Source organism: Astyanax mexicanus, chromosome 11 (genome assembly GCF_023375975.1).
Source record: "Astyanax mexicanus isolate ESR-SI-001 chromosome 11, AstMex3_surface, whole genome shotgun sequence".
In the NCBI taxonomy this organism is placed as follows: domain Eukaryota; kingdom Metazoa; phylum Chordata; class Actinopteri; order Characiformes; family Acestrorhamphidae; genus Astyanax; species Astyanax mexicanus.
The window spans coordinates 27,877,669-27,894,101 of record NC_064418.1 but is presented as its reverse complement, the minus strand read 5'-3'; the positions used below and the strand labels follow the sequence as shown (position 1 = coordinate 27,894,101).

At 39.1% G+C, this 16,433-nt stretch overlaps 1 protein-coding gene across 1 annotated transcript in view; it reads left to right on the top strand.

Moving 5' to 3' along the window:
• vwa8 (von Willebrand factor A domain containing 8) overlaps positions 1–16,433 on the top strand; it is a 159,180-nt gene that overhangs the window by 82,832 nt on the left and 59,915 nt on the right. The window contains exons 34-37 of the mRNA XM_022668571.2: positions 391–545; positions 2,089–2,281; positions 2,379–2,460; positions 2,783–2,987. Of these exons, the coding sequence (XP_022524292.2) occupies positions 391–545; positions 2,089–2,281; positions 2,379–2,460; positions 2,783–2,987 (635 nt within the window). The remainder of the gene's footprint in view (positions 1–390; positions 546–2,088; positions 2,282–2,378; positions 2,461–2,782; positions 2,988–16,433) is intronic.

Genomic DNA, 16,433 nt, shown 5'->3' with positions numbered 1-16,433 from the left:
GCCTCGGTTGAAACACTGCAGCTCGCTCTGCAGTCCTGTGCATCACTTTATATGGTTTAATAAGTATCATTGCCTCACGCGCTTAATTACAGTAGCGGTAGCGGTTATGATGATGGATGTCGGTGTTGTAGACAGAGACTAATGTCTTCACTGAGAGCAGGGCACAGCGCTTGACCTTTGCTTTGAAAAACGAGCACATTCTTGATGACATCGAACTTTTCTTCAGTCATCACCAGACAGGTCTTAATCTCCACTCTGACAGGCTGTAATGAAGAGTGGCCAAATTACGGCCCATTTACGGCGAAGCGTTCAGGTGTCATCAGTCAGCATGCCTGTGGAGGCTAATGCACAGGGCTGATGATTTACTGAAGTGTCTTTGTTGTGTCTCAGGGATGGAGCCTGCTGCCCCTCAGGACGTATCCAGTGAGCAGCTGCCCAATGAGAACCTCAGCACTGCCCTGGGACAGAAGATCGTCTCGCCTAACCGACTCATCTGCGACACCAACACCTACGCCAGTGTCATAGTGGGCTTTCCAGACCTCTTGGTAAGTAACTGTCAAAACATGCCAATCACTGCTTTTTGTCCCTGTCATGTGACATGTTCCATCAGTGTAACTGAAATCACAGCTATTGAGCGAAAGGTATGAACATATTCTGCTATTATTTTAATGAACTTTACAGAAGATTGTTCCCAAAGCATTTTGGAGAATTTCTATTTTTGTTCATATATCATGCATTATTACGCATATCAACATACAGTTAGTTAGTTAGTTAGATAGATAGATAGATAGATAGATAGATAGATAGATAGATAGATAGATAGATAGATAGATAGATAGATAGATAGATAGATAGATAGATAGATACATACAAACATACATACATACATACATACATACATACTTTATTGATCCCCGAGGGGAAATGCTAGACATCCAGCAGCAGGTATAATACACAAAGTTACAAAATGAAAAATATAAAGATATAAGATACATATAAATGCAATCAAATAAAAAATAGAATGTACAATGTAAAAGTACAGTCTTTAGTGTGTGTGTAATGTAGAATGGAGGTAGTGCAGTTGACAATAGTAGTGCAATAGACAGTGAACACCAGTTAATGTGCATAAAGTGAGGATAACTGATGTCAGCCATGCAGAAAGTGCAAATACACAGTTATACAGTCACACAGTATACAAATATGGGGCACAACACATTTGTTTTTGCCAAATAATTATTATTATATTTAAAAAAAAATTATAGCAATACCATCTTTATATTGTATACTCTAAACTAGGCATTTTTACTGTTATTTTCTTTGATTATGATGAGCTTTCCAATGCATTTCCAATGTAATTTGTGTGCACTATTAGGCACACTTAAAATCCTTTGTTTTCCCAAAAATCATTAGTGTGCCTTATAAACCGGTGTGCCTCATGAATGAATTTTACCAGTCAGGTTGTAAGGAGCATTATACAGGAGTTTCAGTTTCTCCAGCACCAAGACTGGAGCAGTATTACCATTAGCCGCTAACTGCTCTAAGCGCTACCTCTTTCGCCATTCAAATGTGAGTAGCATTCTGTAGCCTGCTGCTAACCCCGGCTAGCACTGCTGGAGCAGCATTAGCATTATCCCCTAACTGCGCTAGGTGCTACCTCTTTTATCATTCAGATACCTTCAACAGTCTTTTGGAAACTGGTACAGGAAGAGGTCTGGCTGACCCACATGGCAACAATGCCTTCAGCTCAGCCTAACACTGGACTAAGTCTCAGTTTCAGCAGTGAAGAAAGGACATAAAGGTCTGAAGAACTGCAGGTAAAGAACTGCAGTATTAAAGTCACTGTTACGATGAGAAAATAAAAAGCACCTTGTATGGGCCATACAGCACTGCTACTGAACTGCTAAAAATAGGGGTGATCAAAACGTTTGACTGTTAGCGTATTTCAGTGAAATCCTTAACCAATTCAGTGCTGGGTTTTCCAAAAACATTTTATCACAAATATAATTCTTAAATGTTTAAGCAAGCAATTTTAAATGATTTAAAAATTTAGAAAATGGTTTTCACTATTGTTTTTTTCATTTCTTTCAGTCTCCGAATGAGGTCTACAGCTTTAAGAGGTCTTCACCACTCACAGAGGGCCGAGCTCCTGATATGTTTTTTGGGTCAAGCCGACAAACGGGGCCCGCAAAGAGAGTTAACTGCATCAGTCTGATAGAAGCCAATCAGGTGATACGAGCTCTACCCCCGGCGCAAGTTCCTCTAGCTGATATTTTCCCTAAAGGTGAGAGAACAGAATGTCAATAGATACTCTAAACACAACTTGGCTTCAAATGCTTTATAGCAACTTTTACATCATCTGATTTTGCTTTTAATTACAGATGTCACTCCACCTATGACTGCTGCCTACCTGGAAGTGGTCGACCTCAACTCCAAAAAGCTTAAATATATTCCAGTACCCAGGTAAAGTATAAATGAATAAATAGAAAAAAATAGATTTTGTCTAAAATGAATATCTGTCCTTGCGCTCCTTGGATGTACAAAGAAAACAGGCCCTTATATTTCTAAAGCTGCAGCTCCACCATCTGTTCATCTGAGGTGTTTTTTTTAAAGTGAAGACTCTTTAAATATTTTTTGGTTTATGAAATTACCTTTTTGAATGTAGCTAAAATAGCAGAATAAAAATATGCAGTTTAAAATGTACCTGCTTTGTATAAAAAGTCATTTTAAACATACTTTCCATGATGTAATAAAATGCACTTTTTTAATATCTGTACATTCTCAGGGCTTCCTCCATGTCTCCCTACACTGCATGGATCTCTAAGGTGTCGGACACTGACGTGCTGTTAGCTCCCCTGGGCTCAGGTGGGGTGGTGACGGTTGATATGGGTGGCTATGTAAGGCTGTGGGAGACAGGATTAGATACTCTGCAGCGCTCTCTGCTGGAGTGGAGGAACATGATCGGCTCTGAGGATGGCCGTCCGGTACAGGTAAGAAGATCAGTAAATAAATTGTTTACAGATTTCGTATGTATGCAGTACCGGTTAAAAGTTTGCACAAACTGGGAAGACTATAACTGTAACTTAAAAGTGTTAAAAAAAAAAAAAAAACATAATACTTGTTGTTGGGCTCTAATCTGGAGTGATGTTAACGTGATTTCTGAGGCCGTTAACTCTGTTAACCTTCCTTTCGTGGGGCGATCCTGATGAGAGCCAGTTTTATCATAAAATTTTTGATGGTGTTTGTGACTGCACTTGAGGATAGTTTCAAAGTTCTTGAAACATTTTGAACTGACTGAAATTCCTTTCTTATAATTTCTTTTTTTTATATATCTTTACTTAGTTGAGTAGTTCTTGCTATAATATAAATTATGGATCACTGTATATCAACTCTACCTTTCCATAACACAACTGATGCTCTCAAACACATTAAGAAATTCAAGCAAATAACTCTTGAAGAGGCAAAACTGTTAACTGAAAGCCATTCCAGGTGACTCTACCTCAGAACGCTGATTTTTTTTTGTGTACTTAATTATTCCATATGTTTCTCTTCATAGTTAGAAAGAATTTAGTATTAATGCAGAATTTTCTTAAATAGTTAAATAAAAAATCTGCTAAAAGTACTGCTACTGTGATCAGCAGATCGCTAGTTCAAATCCCAGTCATGCCGCTTGCCATCAGCTGCTGGAGCCCTGGGAGAGCACAATTGGCCTTGCACTCTCCGGATGGGTAGATGGGGCTTTTTCCCTAATCACTCCTAGGGTAATGTCACAAAGCATCTGTGAGCTGATGTTTCAGATCCGAGTCGCTGCGCTTTCCTCCGAGTGAGCTGTGATGCTACTTAGCAATGCTGCATCAGCAGCAGTTCAAAAAGAGGTGGTGGCTGACTTCACATGTATCAGAGCAGGCATTTGCTAGTCTTTATTCTCCTTGTGTTGTGGCATCACTCGTGATAGGGGATATACAGTTGAGTAGAAGTTGAATGGGTGAGACTATTGGCATAGTTAAATTGGGAGAAAATGGGAAAAATTAGAATACCGTTACTGTATGTATGTATGTGAGTTTATTCGGCACCTCTGTAAAAAAAAAATCTAATAAAAAAAACAATAAAAGTCGAAAAGTGAGTAGAATGCATGAGTCTTAGGTGGCATAAAAATGAAATGTAAATAAGATCAGCATATTACGATATTATTGACTTAGTTAGCATCTTAGGGCTTCTTATGGCTTGTTTACAGTCATCAGTTTGGGAATGTAAAAAATTGTCAGTTACTGGAAACAATGATGGTCAAGAACTATTAAAAGAGTAAGAAACAAAATAAAAAGAAATGCACACAGCTTGTAAAAGGCTTTTAACGGCTCATTTTGACTGCAATAGATAACCATTAGGATTAAGCAGATTCTGGAGTGGTGGTCCACTGTTCTGTAACTGAAAGCTGTCTTTAAGCTGTAGTAGTCGCCAGAGGGGGATTTTATATTTTATATTTATATTTTGAAACTGAAAAAGTTAAAAATAGAAAGAAAAAAATAAAAGGTAATCCTACTTCTAAAATTAAAGACATGTAACATGTTAATTATTTAACTTCATGCCAAAGTTTATCTTTAAGACATTTTGACCAGTGCTGTCCTTCTGCCTGCCACTGTATAGTGTATTACATTTTAGGGTATATTATTATTGTGCTCACACAATTATTTTGAGATTTATTTGAGAATGTACCTCATGGTGCTTTCATAACATCACAACCTAACATAAATAACACTGTAACTGTACATTATCTGTATGTATTCAGGCTGTTGCAGTACATTGTGCTTGCCATATGGTGGCAGTCTTGCGCTATAAATGATTTTTTTTCCTGAAGCCTGCAGATTAGCAGGCTCTACATCAGTAATGTTGGAAATAATTGTAGTTTATTTATTTGTAGATCATGCCATGCAAAAAAATAGTATCTTATTTTTTTGACATACAGCTCTGGAAAAAAATAAGAGACTCTAATGTTTCTATTTATAGGTATATATTTGAGTAAAAAAAAGTTGTTTTATTCTATGAACTACAGACAACATTTCCCTCAAATTCCAAAATAAAATTTTGTCATTTAGAGCATTTATCTGCAGAAATGACTGAAATAACAAAAAAGATGCATAGCTTTCAAACCTTAAGTAATGCAAAGAAAACACATTCATATTTATAAAGTTTTAAGAGTTTATAAATCAATATTTGGTGGAATAACCCTGTTTTTTAATCAAAGTTTTCATGCATCTTGGCATGTTCTCCTCCACCAGTCTTACACACTGCTTTTGGATAAGTTTATGCAACTCCTGGTGCAAAAATTCAAGCAGTTCAGCTTGGTTTGATGGATTGTGATCATCCATCTTCCTCTTGATTATATTGCAGAGGTTTTCAATTTGGTAAGATCAAAGAAACTCGTAATTAAGTGGTCTCTTGTTTTTTTTCCAGAGCTGTATATATATATATACATTGATTCGCCATAACATTAGCACCACCTAATAAGGAATGGTTCCCTCAAATCCGACCTATAAGAGGTGGTCTCCACAAGATCTCTGAAGTTGTTTTGTGATATTTGACAGCAAAATGTTAGCAGCAAATTATGTAAGTTGTGAGGTGTGACCTTTATGCGTTATTTTATTGAGACCTAGATTCCTGTGATCCTGTCATCCTGTTGTTTTTCTCGACCACTGCATACCAGAAACCCCCACAAGCCCTGCCTGCTGTTTTTGGAGATATTTTGACCCAGCCGTCTAACCATCACAATTTGGCTTTTCTCAAAGTCTTAGATTAAATCTTAGATTTTTATGCATGCCCATTTTCCCTGCTTTTAACACATTATCTTCAGGAACTGACTGTTCACTTTCTGTCACATGTATCCACCCCCAGGCAGACACCACTGTAGATGTGTGAAGATTATCAATGTTCTAGTCTCTTTCTTTTAAAGCCAGTTCTGGGCAAATCAGTCTGGTGATTATATTTTCATGCTCAGACACACCAAATAAGCCTGGTAACAGCTGAATTAAATCAGGTGTGTTTGGGCTGAGAAATTACTGAACTGTGTAAGACACTGATCTTCCATAACCAGAACTGATTACTACTGATTTAAAGCATGGGGTTTAAATTTCTCGTTTGTTGGGATCTTTTTCTCGTTTTTTTCTTTCACATTTTATACATCTGTTTAGCCTTTTCTTCCCCATCATCTCTTAACTACGTCCAGACACAGTGTCCAGGTTGTTTGAGCTAAAATTAAGACTTTTAATGCACTACTTTACTGTTTCAACATTTATTACACACTATCATTTGTGTTTCATTTTGTTTTACATTAACATGCATTACGTTTCTGTGTGATTTTATGGTTAAAACTCTGCAGTGTTCTCTCCTGAAGCTGCCAGATGTGTGGCTTTTCATGGCAGTGCTCCAGTGCTAGCCTGTGTGATTCTGAGATAATGGCTGGTCTGATGTAATTGGGTTGTTCCAAGTATTAGTATTTGGGAATAGCGAAGACAGAGATGTACAGTGGAGAAAACGCAGAGTATTTAGTCTGAAGGCCTGTAGTTTAGATGTGCCAGAAAGACTTAGAAGAGCCTCAATTCTGAAACAAAAGTTGGGATACTGTGTAAAATGTAGATACAGCTCTGGAAAAAATAAGAGACCACCTAAAAATGATGAATTTCTTTTATTGTACCAAATTGAAAACCTCTGGAATATAATCAAGAGGAAGATGGATGATCACAAGCCATCAAACCAAACTGAACTGCTTCAATTTTTGCACCAGGAGTGGCATAAAGTTATCCAAAGGCAGTGTGTAAGACTGGTGGAGGAGAACATGCCAAGATGCATGAAAACTGGGATTAAAAAACAGGATTATTCCTCCAAATATTGATTTCTGAACTCTTAAAACTTTATGAATATGAACTTGTTTTATTTGCATTATTTGAGGCTTGAATGCTCTGCTTCTTTTTTATATCAGCCATTTCTCATTTTCTGCAAATAAATGCTCTAAATGACAATATATTTATTTGGAATTTGTAAGAAATGTTGTCCATAGTTCATAGAATAGAATAAAATAACAATGTTAGTTTTTCCAGAGCTGTTTATGTAAATAAAATCAGAATGCATTTTTTTTTTTGCACATATCATATGATGAAAGTGAGACAAATGAGTTGGGCCCAAAGAAAACAGCAGCGTTTCAGGATTGTACTGACATATGGCTTCATTTTGGCATGATAAAGTTTTTTTGTGGCATTTGTGAATTGTACAGTGAACTGTGTTCACAGGCAGGGATTTCAGAAAGTGTTTGTGAGCCCATGCAGTGATGTCAGGTACAGAACCATGCCTGAGGGCCCAAAGATCACCAACATCTAATTCTGACTGTCTGCCTTGTCCCTTAAGCACAGGGATTTCTCTGGATTAATAAATACCTTTGATGTTGTGGATGATATATCCAAAGTTTTCATAATTTTGCATTGATGAACATTAGTCTGAAATTGTTCCAACATTTTTAGAATAGATTTTTTCAGATGGCTTTTCCTCTACCCATCTTAACCCATATTTGCTTCAGAAAGACTCTGCCTCTCTAAAATGCTCTTTTCATACTTGGTCATGTTACTTACTGTGGTTGCAAATTTCTCATATTAAAGTCCTATTAAATTCTTATATATTAAAGTATTATTTTGTTTCTAAGCTGAAAGCAGAAGCATTTCTGAGTGGAGAAGGGATAAAATATTGTGTTTAATGGTACCAGTGTGCTGGAACTACCATCCCTGCTAAGCCTTATATATTCATTCTAAAAACTGGGGTGTCGGGTCACTTTTTGCGGGAGTTCTTCTGGCCACATCACACGTCTTCACTTACTTACGTCACACGTACGGCCTCTTAAAGAGGATCCAGCTCAGTTTTACTGAACGCGAGCAGCTGGTGGAGCAATGGAGACTTCAGAAGGAGAAACACAGACCTCAGTAGCCTATTCACCCATAGTAAAAGCAATGAAACGTAGGAGTGAAGATCTCCTACGATCTCTCTCTCTGACGGAACATAACCTGGAATCGGATTCATCTGCTCTGAAAGCAGACCAGTTTAAAGAGATTCTTCCGCATGCTTGGTGCAATTACCCATTCTTACCAGAGAGGGTCCTAAATCCCAAAACATTCGGACATCAGCTTTAAATCTGTTTTTTTTTTTGAGCCTTTTTTGTCCTGTTCCAACTCTTCTAAAATGAAATGGAAAAATGTCTCACTTTCAGTATCTGATATGTGTTTAATGTTCTATTGTAAATAAAATACGGGTCTATGAGATTTGCAAATTATTGCATTATATTTATTTGCATTTTACACAGTATCCCAACTTTTTGGAAATGGAGATTACATGTGTGTACAGGCTGTGTTTTGACACATTCAGCTGATTCTTTAAATGGAAGTGTGTACAGTAATTAGAGCAGTTCAGTGGCATACTGAGCCACACATCTTAAACCAGTCAAACAGATATTTACCAATGGAGTGCCTTACTAACATGCGTCACTCTGTTCTCAGTAAATTCATTGTGCAGTCTGAGGGCTGACAGTCTGCGCTTGTCTGGCCCGTGATACACACCCTCGCTCTTGAGCTTCACCTTCTCTCACGTCCTCTCCGGAACCCGAACACAGGGTCTCCTTTGATAGCCCTTTCCAAGCAGGCAGCACCGTAACTACTTTTTTCTGCTTCTTCTTCCGTCAAATATTTGCTGAGATCTCTGCCCTCGCTGACCTATAGAACAGACATCTTTGAGCGCTGTTTTTAACACATAACAGCAGAGTTAGGTTCTGTAGTTAGTGTGGGTGTACGGTATGCTATATGTGTGTTCACACAGGTTGTATAAGATGGAGGGACCCAGAAAAAACAGCAATGAATTTGACAACCCCATGACATTTACTTCCTTTAAGATCAGGGTTCATCTCCAGGCCTAAGGCTGGGTCTTCCTGCTACTAAATTGAGGATATTTTGGCCTAATGTACAGTGGTATGAAAAATGTTTGGGCACCCTTGATAATTTTATAAATCAAATTAGGCAGGTCCATAAATTTGGGCACCCCAACAGAAAATTACATCAATATTTAGTAGTCTCTAAATGCTTCCTATAGCTTCCAATAAGAGTCTGGCTTCTGGTTGAAGGTATTTTGGATCATTCTTCTTTACAAAACATCTCCAGTTCAGTCAGGGTTGATGGTTTCTGATCATGAACAGCCTGCTTTAAATCACACCACAGATTTTCAGTAACATTCAGGTCTGGGGACTGAGATGATCATTCCAGAACGTTGTACTTGTTCCTCTACATGAATGCTTTAGTAGATTTTGAGCAGTGTTTCGTGTTTAGGGTCGTTGTCTTGTTGAAGTACCCAGCCCCGGCGCAACTTCAACTTTCTCACTGATTCTTGAACATTGTTCTCAAGAATCTGCTGATATTGACTGGAATCCATGCGAAATCTGAAATCTCTGAGATTTTTTTGTATAAACCTCTAAACCATGATGTTGAACGATCTTTGTTTTCAGCTCATTTGAGAGTTTTGTTTCGAGGCTCCCATGTTGCCAATTTTCAGACAAAATGCAAATGAGGAGAAAAACTTGCAATTGGCCACCTAAACCCATTCTAAAAATTGGATTCACCTGTGTATGTAGGTCAAGGGTCAACGTGCACACTTTCTGAAAATCCTATAAACTTCATTTCACTTCTCAAAAATCACAGTGTTCATCTGCTATATGATTTATTTAACTGAATTGCTGAATGAATTGGCGAACAACCAATGATTTATAAAGAAAATCATGAAAATGATCAGGGGTGCCCAAACTTTTTCATACCACTGCATGCTACAATTCTGGTCCACTGGCCCAGCAAAAGAACAGATTTTTATATTCATATGCTTCATACATATAATCATTTATTCCTGATTCCTCCAATTTGAAAGGCCCAATCCCTGTTCATAGGAACTATCACTAGAAATGCTCTCAACATTGGAAGGGTAAAAACCAGCACATGCCTCCTCCGACACATGTGAAGTCAGCCTCCTGCTCTTTTCCAAATGCCACCAATAAAGGATAGCACTATTATACAATCTCCGGTTTATGCCCTATTTTGCTGAACCACTTGGAAATCTGAAAGTTCATACTTAAAATAGCTTCAGAATCTGGACATTGGCTTGTGTTGTAAGTGTGATGCTAATCAATGGGCTTTCTGTTTTTATCTAACAACAGAGAAGTTATTGTCTGAGATGATTAGGTCCTTACTGTGATCTTGCCATCACTTTTAAGAAGTCCCTTCTCACTCCAGCTGCAAAAACATGAAGATGATGCCTTTCTATTGGTGTATATAACAAGATGTCATTCTCAACTAATATTGGAGCCCCTTGTGGGTCATGCAGATTTCTCCTTCTGGAGAATTCTGGAGAATTCAGCCCACCCAGGTTCTTGTTTAGCTGCTCGTTTTGTGAAGGTTTAACTTATTTACATTTCTTCCAAGCTAGTCTTTCCATGCTGTGGCTTTTCCTTTGAAACGTGAAGCTGATCCAGAACACACCATACACAACTCACCTACGTTTGTCTACAAAGTTCAGCCATGTTACTTATTTACTGTATTCTCTTCACTAGCTTCCCGGTCTACCTACTAGACATTTGTTTGGTGCAACAAACTTCACTTTGGTGTCCAAAAAGCTGTGTTTATTGCTGTCTTTAAAGGCTGACTGAAGACCCTTTCAACACCTTTTTCAAGAGAATCTAATTGTGCACTAATTTGCTCCAGTAATTGCGCCTAAATATCTTACATTGATGTCTCTAGCATTCAGGTGTAGTTTAATGTATATGTCTAGGCGTTGAGTATTGTGCATCTGTCACACCTACAGTAAGTTTCAATACTGATTTGTGAATTTGCCAGTTTTTAGTATTCCTGGCTAGCACTGCTAGAGCCGCATTAGCTTAGCCCGCAATGTACGCAAGTCTGTTACTTGCGCGTTTAGCGCAAGCTACGTGGGACGAACCGCTAGCTAATAGCGCTCTGGCTTACCGGAACACTCAGGGTTCCTTAGTGTAGTGCTGTCAGGCAGTATTAGCTGCTAACAACAGCTAGCACTAGCTTAGGAAATCTAAGGTTACTGTAAATAGACAGAAGCGCTTTACTCATCCAAATTAACAGTTTTTAGGAGAGAAATCTGTGTAGATTAACATCCAGCGCTCGTTTGACTTTGAAAGATTTTATTTATTTATTTATTTTTTTAAGAATTACAGTTTTGTTTACTTAACTTAGCTTTACGACTAGACCTGCTGTATTAGAAGGAAAACATGACGAAAACCTTGTTCTTTACTAGTGTCGCATATTGCTCCTTATAATCCAGTGCGCCTTGTGTATGAAAATAGACCAAAAAAAAATAGATGTTTATTGATAATGTGCATTATAATCCAGTGAGCTTTATAGTGCAAAAAATACGGTATGCACTATAGATGCAACACAAGTTGAAAAGTGGGTTGAAACTGTGAGGGTCCAAGGAAAATCCCCTCACACTGTGCCTAATTCTTCCCTCCCCCCCGGCTACACACACACATACATATTTAAACACACAATCCCGGCTGGCTATGTTGGGCCAGCTGGACTCAACTCTGTGGGTGTGCTCAGCTACGCATTCTGAGTGGCCCACAGTGGGATTAGAAGAGCTGGATATCCTGGATTAGAGAAGCAGTGTTGACCTTAACACACTCCAGAGACGGGCCTCAAATGCTGCCTCACAGCGTTTGCTCTTGGCTTCAGTCTGTTTTGCTGGGCTTCAGTTCTGCTCAGTGTGATTGAGCTCACTGCTCTTAGTCAGATGTTGGCCGAGTGATTGTGGTTTGGAGGGCAGCCTGGGGGGGGGGTCCAAGCCATCAGACTCCAAACTATTGCAAAAAAAAAAAGGATGTGGAATAACAAAGTTATCAAATGAGTCTGGGTTCTCATGCTGATGTGCGAGTGCTGATCATGCAGTCAATCAGTGACTGTGGAAAAACATAAGACTCATTGACAAAATAAGTAATGCAGCTGTTGAAATTACACTTTATATGTGTAAATGTAAAGATGACATACATGTTTAGTGTTTACAATATTGAAGGGAAAGTAGGGAACACTTGTACAATTAAAAGCAGGCTCTAGAGTCCTATTGGGATGCCTTTAGCCTGGATACAAGATGAGATATGGTTGGGTTATGAAGGTAAGGCATCCTGCAACATATTTGCTCACATATGTTATAGTAGGGCCTGTAGATCCTGCACACTTGCAGGTTGCCAAAGCTGGTATCCCAGCTGAACCCTTAAATGCTCGACTGCTGATAGATTTTATGAACAATCTGGCCAAGGAAGTGAGGAAGTGTTGCAATCTGTGGAGGTATTCATAGGAACCCTTGCAGTGTGTGGGTGAACATTATCCTGCTGGAAAAAAAAAAAACAGCTGGTAGCTTTTGCATGGGAAGCAATACATGTAGCCACAGAACGTCCTGCACATATATATTGTTGAGCTGTTTATGTCACTCGTTTATATCACTACAATGAGTGACCGACTTTTTTATGCAATGGCTTATATTGAAGAGCTTATCCTGAATCCTCCCTGCTACTTCCAAACAGAACCTGGATATTCAATGCTTTCACTCCAGCAAATTAAGAGATTATTGGGTTCGTTGACTGATGGAATGCCGAGAAAGTGGGTAATTCATTGAAACGACCTTGCTGCTTTTCTTAGTCCAATGATGCGCCTCCTCTGAATGTCTCTTAACTGGGCAAAATAATATCAAGTGCATTGTAGAGAGGTATGACTAGCAGTCAATGATCTCTCACCAAGGGAAACAGTACCCAAAGGCTGTCTTTAAAGGCCTTTGCATAGGGCAGAGTGGGGAAGTACCAGTGTCATATCAGACCACATCTGTAATCATTTACTTATCTGCCTTAGATATAACTCTATGTCAAGTTTTGCAGCAATCCGGGGTCCAATTTTTCTATATACCTTGGGAAAAGGTTCTCTCTACTTTTGCTTGGAATGTTTTTAAAGGTCTCCTTTGGCTAAAATCCACTTTTTATTGTTTTTTTGTGAAATACAATAGGTCTCTCTGAGTTGTACATAGTGCTAGTAAAAGAAAATACTCATAAAAGCGAGTCGATCAAGAAAAGCACTGGTCTCGTCAACTCGTGAAATAGTACTTATGGCCTCGCCCACTGTGGCTCGTGACCGCCCATAGACAGTGCTGAAGCTGGTCTGCAGCAGAGCCGACACTGTTAGCTAAAGAGCTTACAGCTCTGTTTACTCCAGCTAGTTAGTGTTAGCTATCTTGTGTAAGCAACTCTAGGTTTAAATCGGATCTCCGGTTGATTCTGTGTTTTACAGAGACCTTAAATATACACTAGTGAAGCACGGTTTGACAAGGTAGCTCAACTCGACAGAACACCGGTCCAAGCGGGCGCCGTTCACGTTGGATTTTATGATATATAGCAGACTTTGGGGCTTCAATGTGGTGAAACTGCCCAAGCACTGATTCACTGATTCAAGTCTGAGGTAAAAGTTTAGTAGCATTAGTTTACAAAAAAGAAACAATTACAAATGCTCTCCTATGCCCCTCTCCTTTCCGAGTGATGCTGAGAGTCTGACATTAAGCAAAGTTTAAGGGTTAACTTTACCTAGCAATCACTGCTATATCTTTACAACTAAGGCTGTATCTCTGAAAACATTTTGTCCTTTTTTCAGAGCTGTAAAATTGACTGTGGGGGGGGGGGGGGAAGGCTGCAGTGCTGCAGTGATACAAGTTCTAAAAAGAATAAATACTTTTTTTTTTAGAACCCTGCATCCAGGTCAAGAACACTCTAGGATCTTTTATTTTTAGCATTTCAAGATAGCAAGGGAACAAAACCAGTTTTTGCTCTTCACCTTGGCATTTACTGCTGATGCTGTTTGACATTATGGGTGTTCCTCATACTGTGAACATCTGCTGGGCTTCTTCTCTCCAGACATCCTTCCTTTATCCGCTCTGGAAATCTCTCAGTATTGGAATAACTCTTGCATGTTGCCGTTCTGGCCGGCGTTCCTCAGATCTCTCTGTTAAAGGAGTTACTGGAGAGAGTGATGGAAGCATTCCTCCCGTGGACTCCAGCAAAGAGAGCTGCTCTCTCTCTCTCTCTTTCTCTCTCTCTCGGGCTCTGGCCGGGATCTCTGCCACCACGGCTTCATTCCTCAGCTCTCTAGCACTGATCTCCCCTTGCTGCCCTCCTCCACTGGTTTTTATTTCTTCACTCCCGCCGCTCTGTCTCTGTCTCGCTCACTTTCACCCACTGCACACTCCTCATATTTTCACACTTTGTTCCACTACAGCATTCCCGTGAATGGCACCACTGTTGGAGACTATAGCGGGGCATTCCTACAGCCGGAGGTGCTTTCCCCCTCTCTTCTCTCTGTCTCGGGCCTTTTTGGATTAATGAGCCTGTAAATCTCCCTCTATTCTGTCTGGCTGGACCCGCCTGGTGTGGATTTATGAGATAGCCCCGAGACAAAGTCTCAGAGTATCAGCCTCTTTCTCGCTCGCTGATGTGGCCGCCGCCGTTGTGCTTCCAAACACTGAATGATGGGAAACTTAAGAGAACTGCTGTCTGGCAGTGTTGAGTCTCAAGGACATCCCAAGACTGTTTTGGACTGTTCCTATGGTCTTGTTAGTTCCAGGATTCTGATGGAAGTAAAGAGACTGGATTCCTTTGGCGTTCTAGGCGAATTTGAATCTGATATGTTCCTAGTGAAAAATTAGAGTAGGAGACACCAAAGTAAACCAGTTGTAAAAGCTTGGAAGAAGCTATTGAGTGGTGCAACTGTCTAAACTGTCTAAGTCTAGAACGAAAGTTTGAAACAAGGTTCAGAGTTTTGTTGCATTGCGTACATTTCACACTGCAGATTAGCGAGCACATTAAAAAGAATTGTCCCATCATTACAATTACAATTACTTTTCATTCAATTTGTTGACATGAACTCTATTATTATTGCTGAAGCTGATATTGCTCCTTTTGTTCCCTTGCATGTATGTTAGCTGAGAGTTAGCAGGCAGAAATATATAGGAAATAGTATAGGAAAAGAGTGCAACCCACTTATTAGGACTCCCCCTATCACTATTGATGCCCCAACACCAGGAGGATGAAGACTAGCACATGCCTCCTCCGCAGACATGTATAAAGTACTAGAGATCCGGACATGAGTAAAAGTACAAGTGCGCTGTCAAAAAAGTGACTTGAGTAAAAGTTAAAGTGTTCTTTAAGCACCAACTTTTCAGCAGATTAGATACAACATTTTGTAATATTTCCATAAAAAATATCCCCTGAAGCTTTACTATCTGGTCTAATTTTTAACTACTCAAAACTCAGTAGGGATTTTTCAGGGCATCTGCTCACACTGAGCAATGAAATACCGTTTTTTTCCCTTAAATGAATATGGCCCTTTCTTTTAAAAACCAACCCAATATCCACAACTGATTGTTTGACTGAAGGGCCACACTAATTCCACACACAGGAGAAAAAAAAATATTTCAGTACAGACACAGTATTTTAGTACTTTAGGAAAGCGCAGAGACTCTGTTTCGATACATCAGCTCACAGATGCCTTGTGCTGATCAATATCACCCTTTGGAGTGATGTAGGGCGAGAGCGCCATCTACCCACCCAGAGAGAGCAAGGCCAATTATGCTCTCTCAGGGCTCCGGTAACCGATGGCAAGCTACATAAACAGTATTTAAACCAGCAATCTTCTGTTCATAGTGGCAGCGCTTAGCCTGGACCTCATTCCTTCTTCAGAGATGATGTTTCTCCACTGTCCTTCCACATTTTAATAATACGTTGGACATTTCATACCCTTATTTTAGTTTATTTTTTAGTTTCAGTAATCTCCCTAGATGTTTTCTGTGATTCATGCATGCCATTAATTCGACCCTTTTAAAACAGGTTAATATCTTTTCCATGACCTCAAGAGGAGTCTTTCCACATGGTTGATTAGCAAATGAGAAGCTACTCACTGCATCAGTTAGGGTTAAATAACTTTATTGCCAGCTAAAACATAATCACCTATTTATTTATTTATTTATTTATGTAATGGGGGGCTCTTGCCTATTTGCTTAGTTAAATCCAGGTGGTGACCTTTTTTATTGCCAGGCAGTATATTATCTAAATCTATCTACCATTGACATAACATAAGCTTAAACGTATACAATAATATCATTTATTGCAGTTATTTTTGGAGCAGTATATCATGTAATAAAATAGTACTTATTGTGGCAGGCCTAACATCTGGCATTGGAGTTTACTTTCCAGGTGTTGTGCCAAAATTTTGCCTCTTTAACTAAATCTGACTTCCTTTGATGTTGCACAGCAGAATAAAATAAATTGCTTATGAACTTTTTATGTTTATAAAAAAGGATTCATCTACACT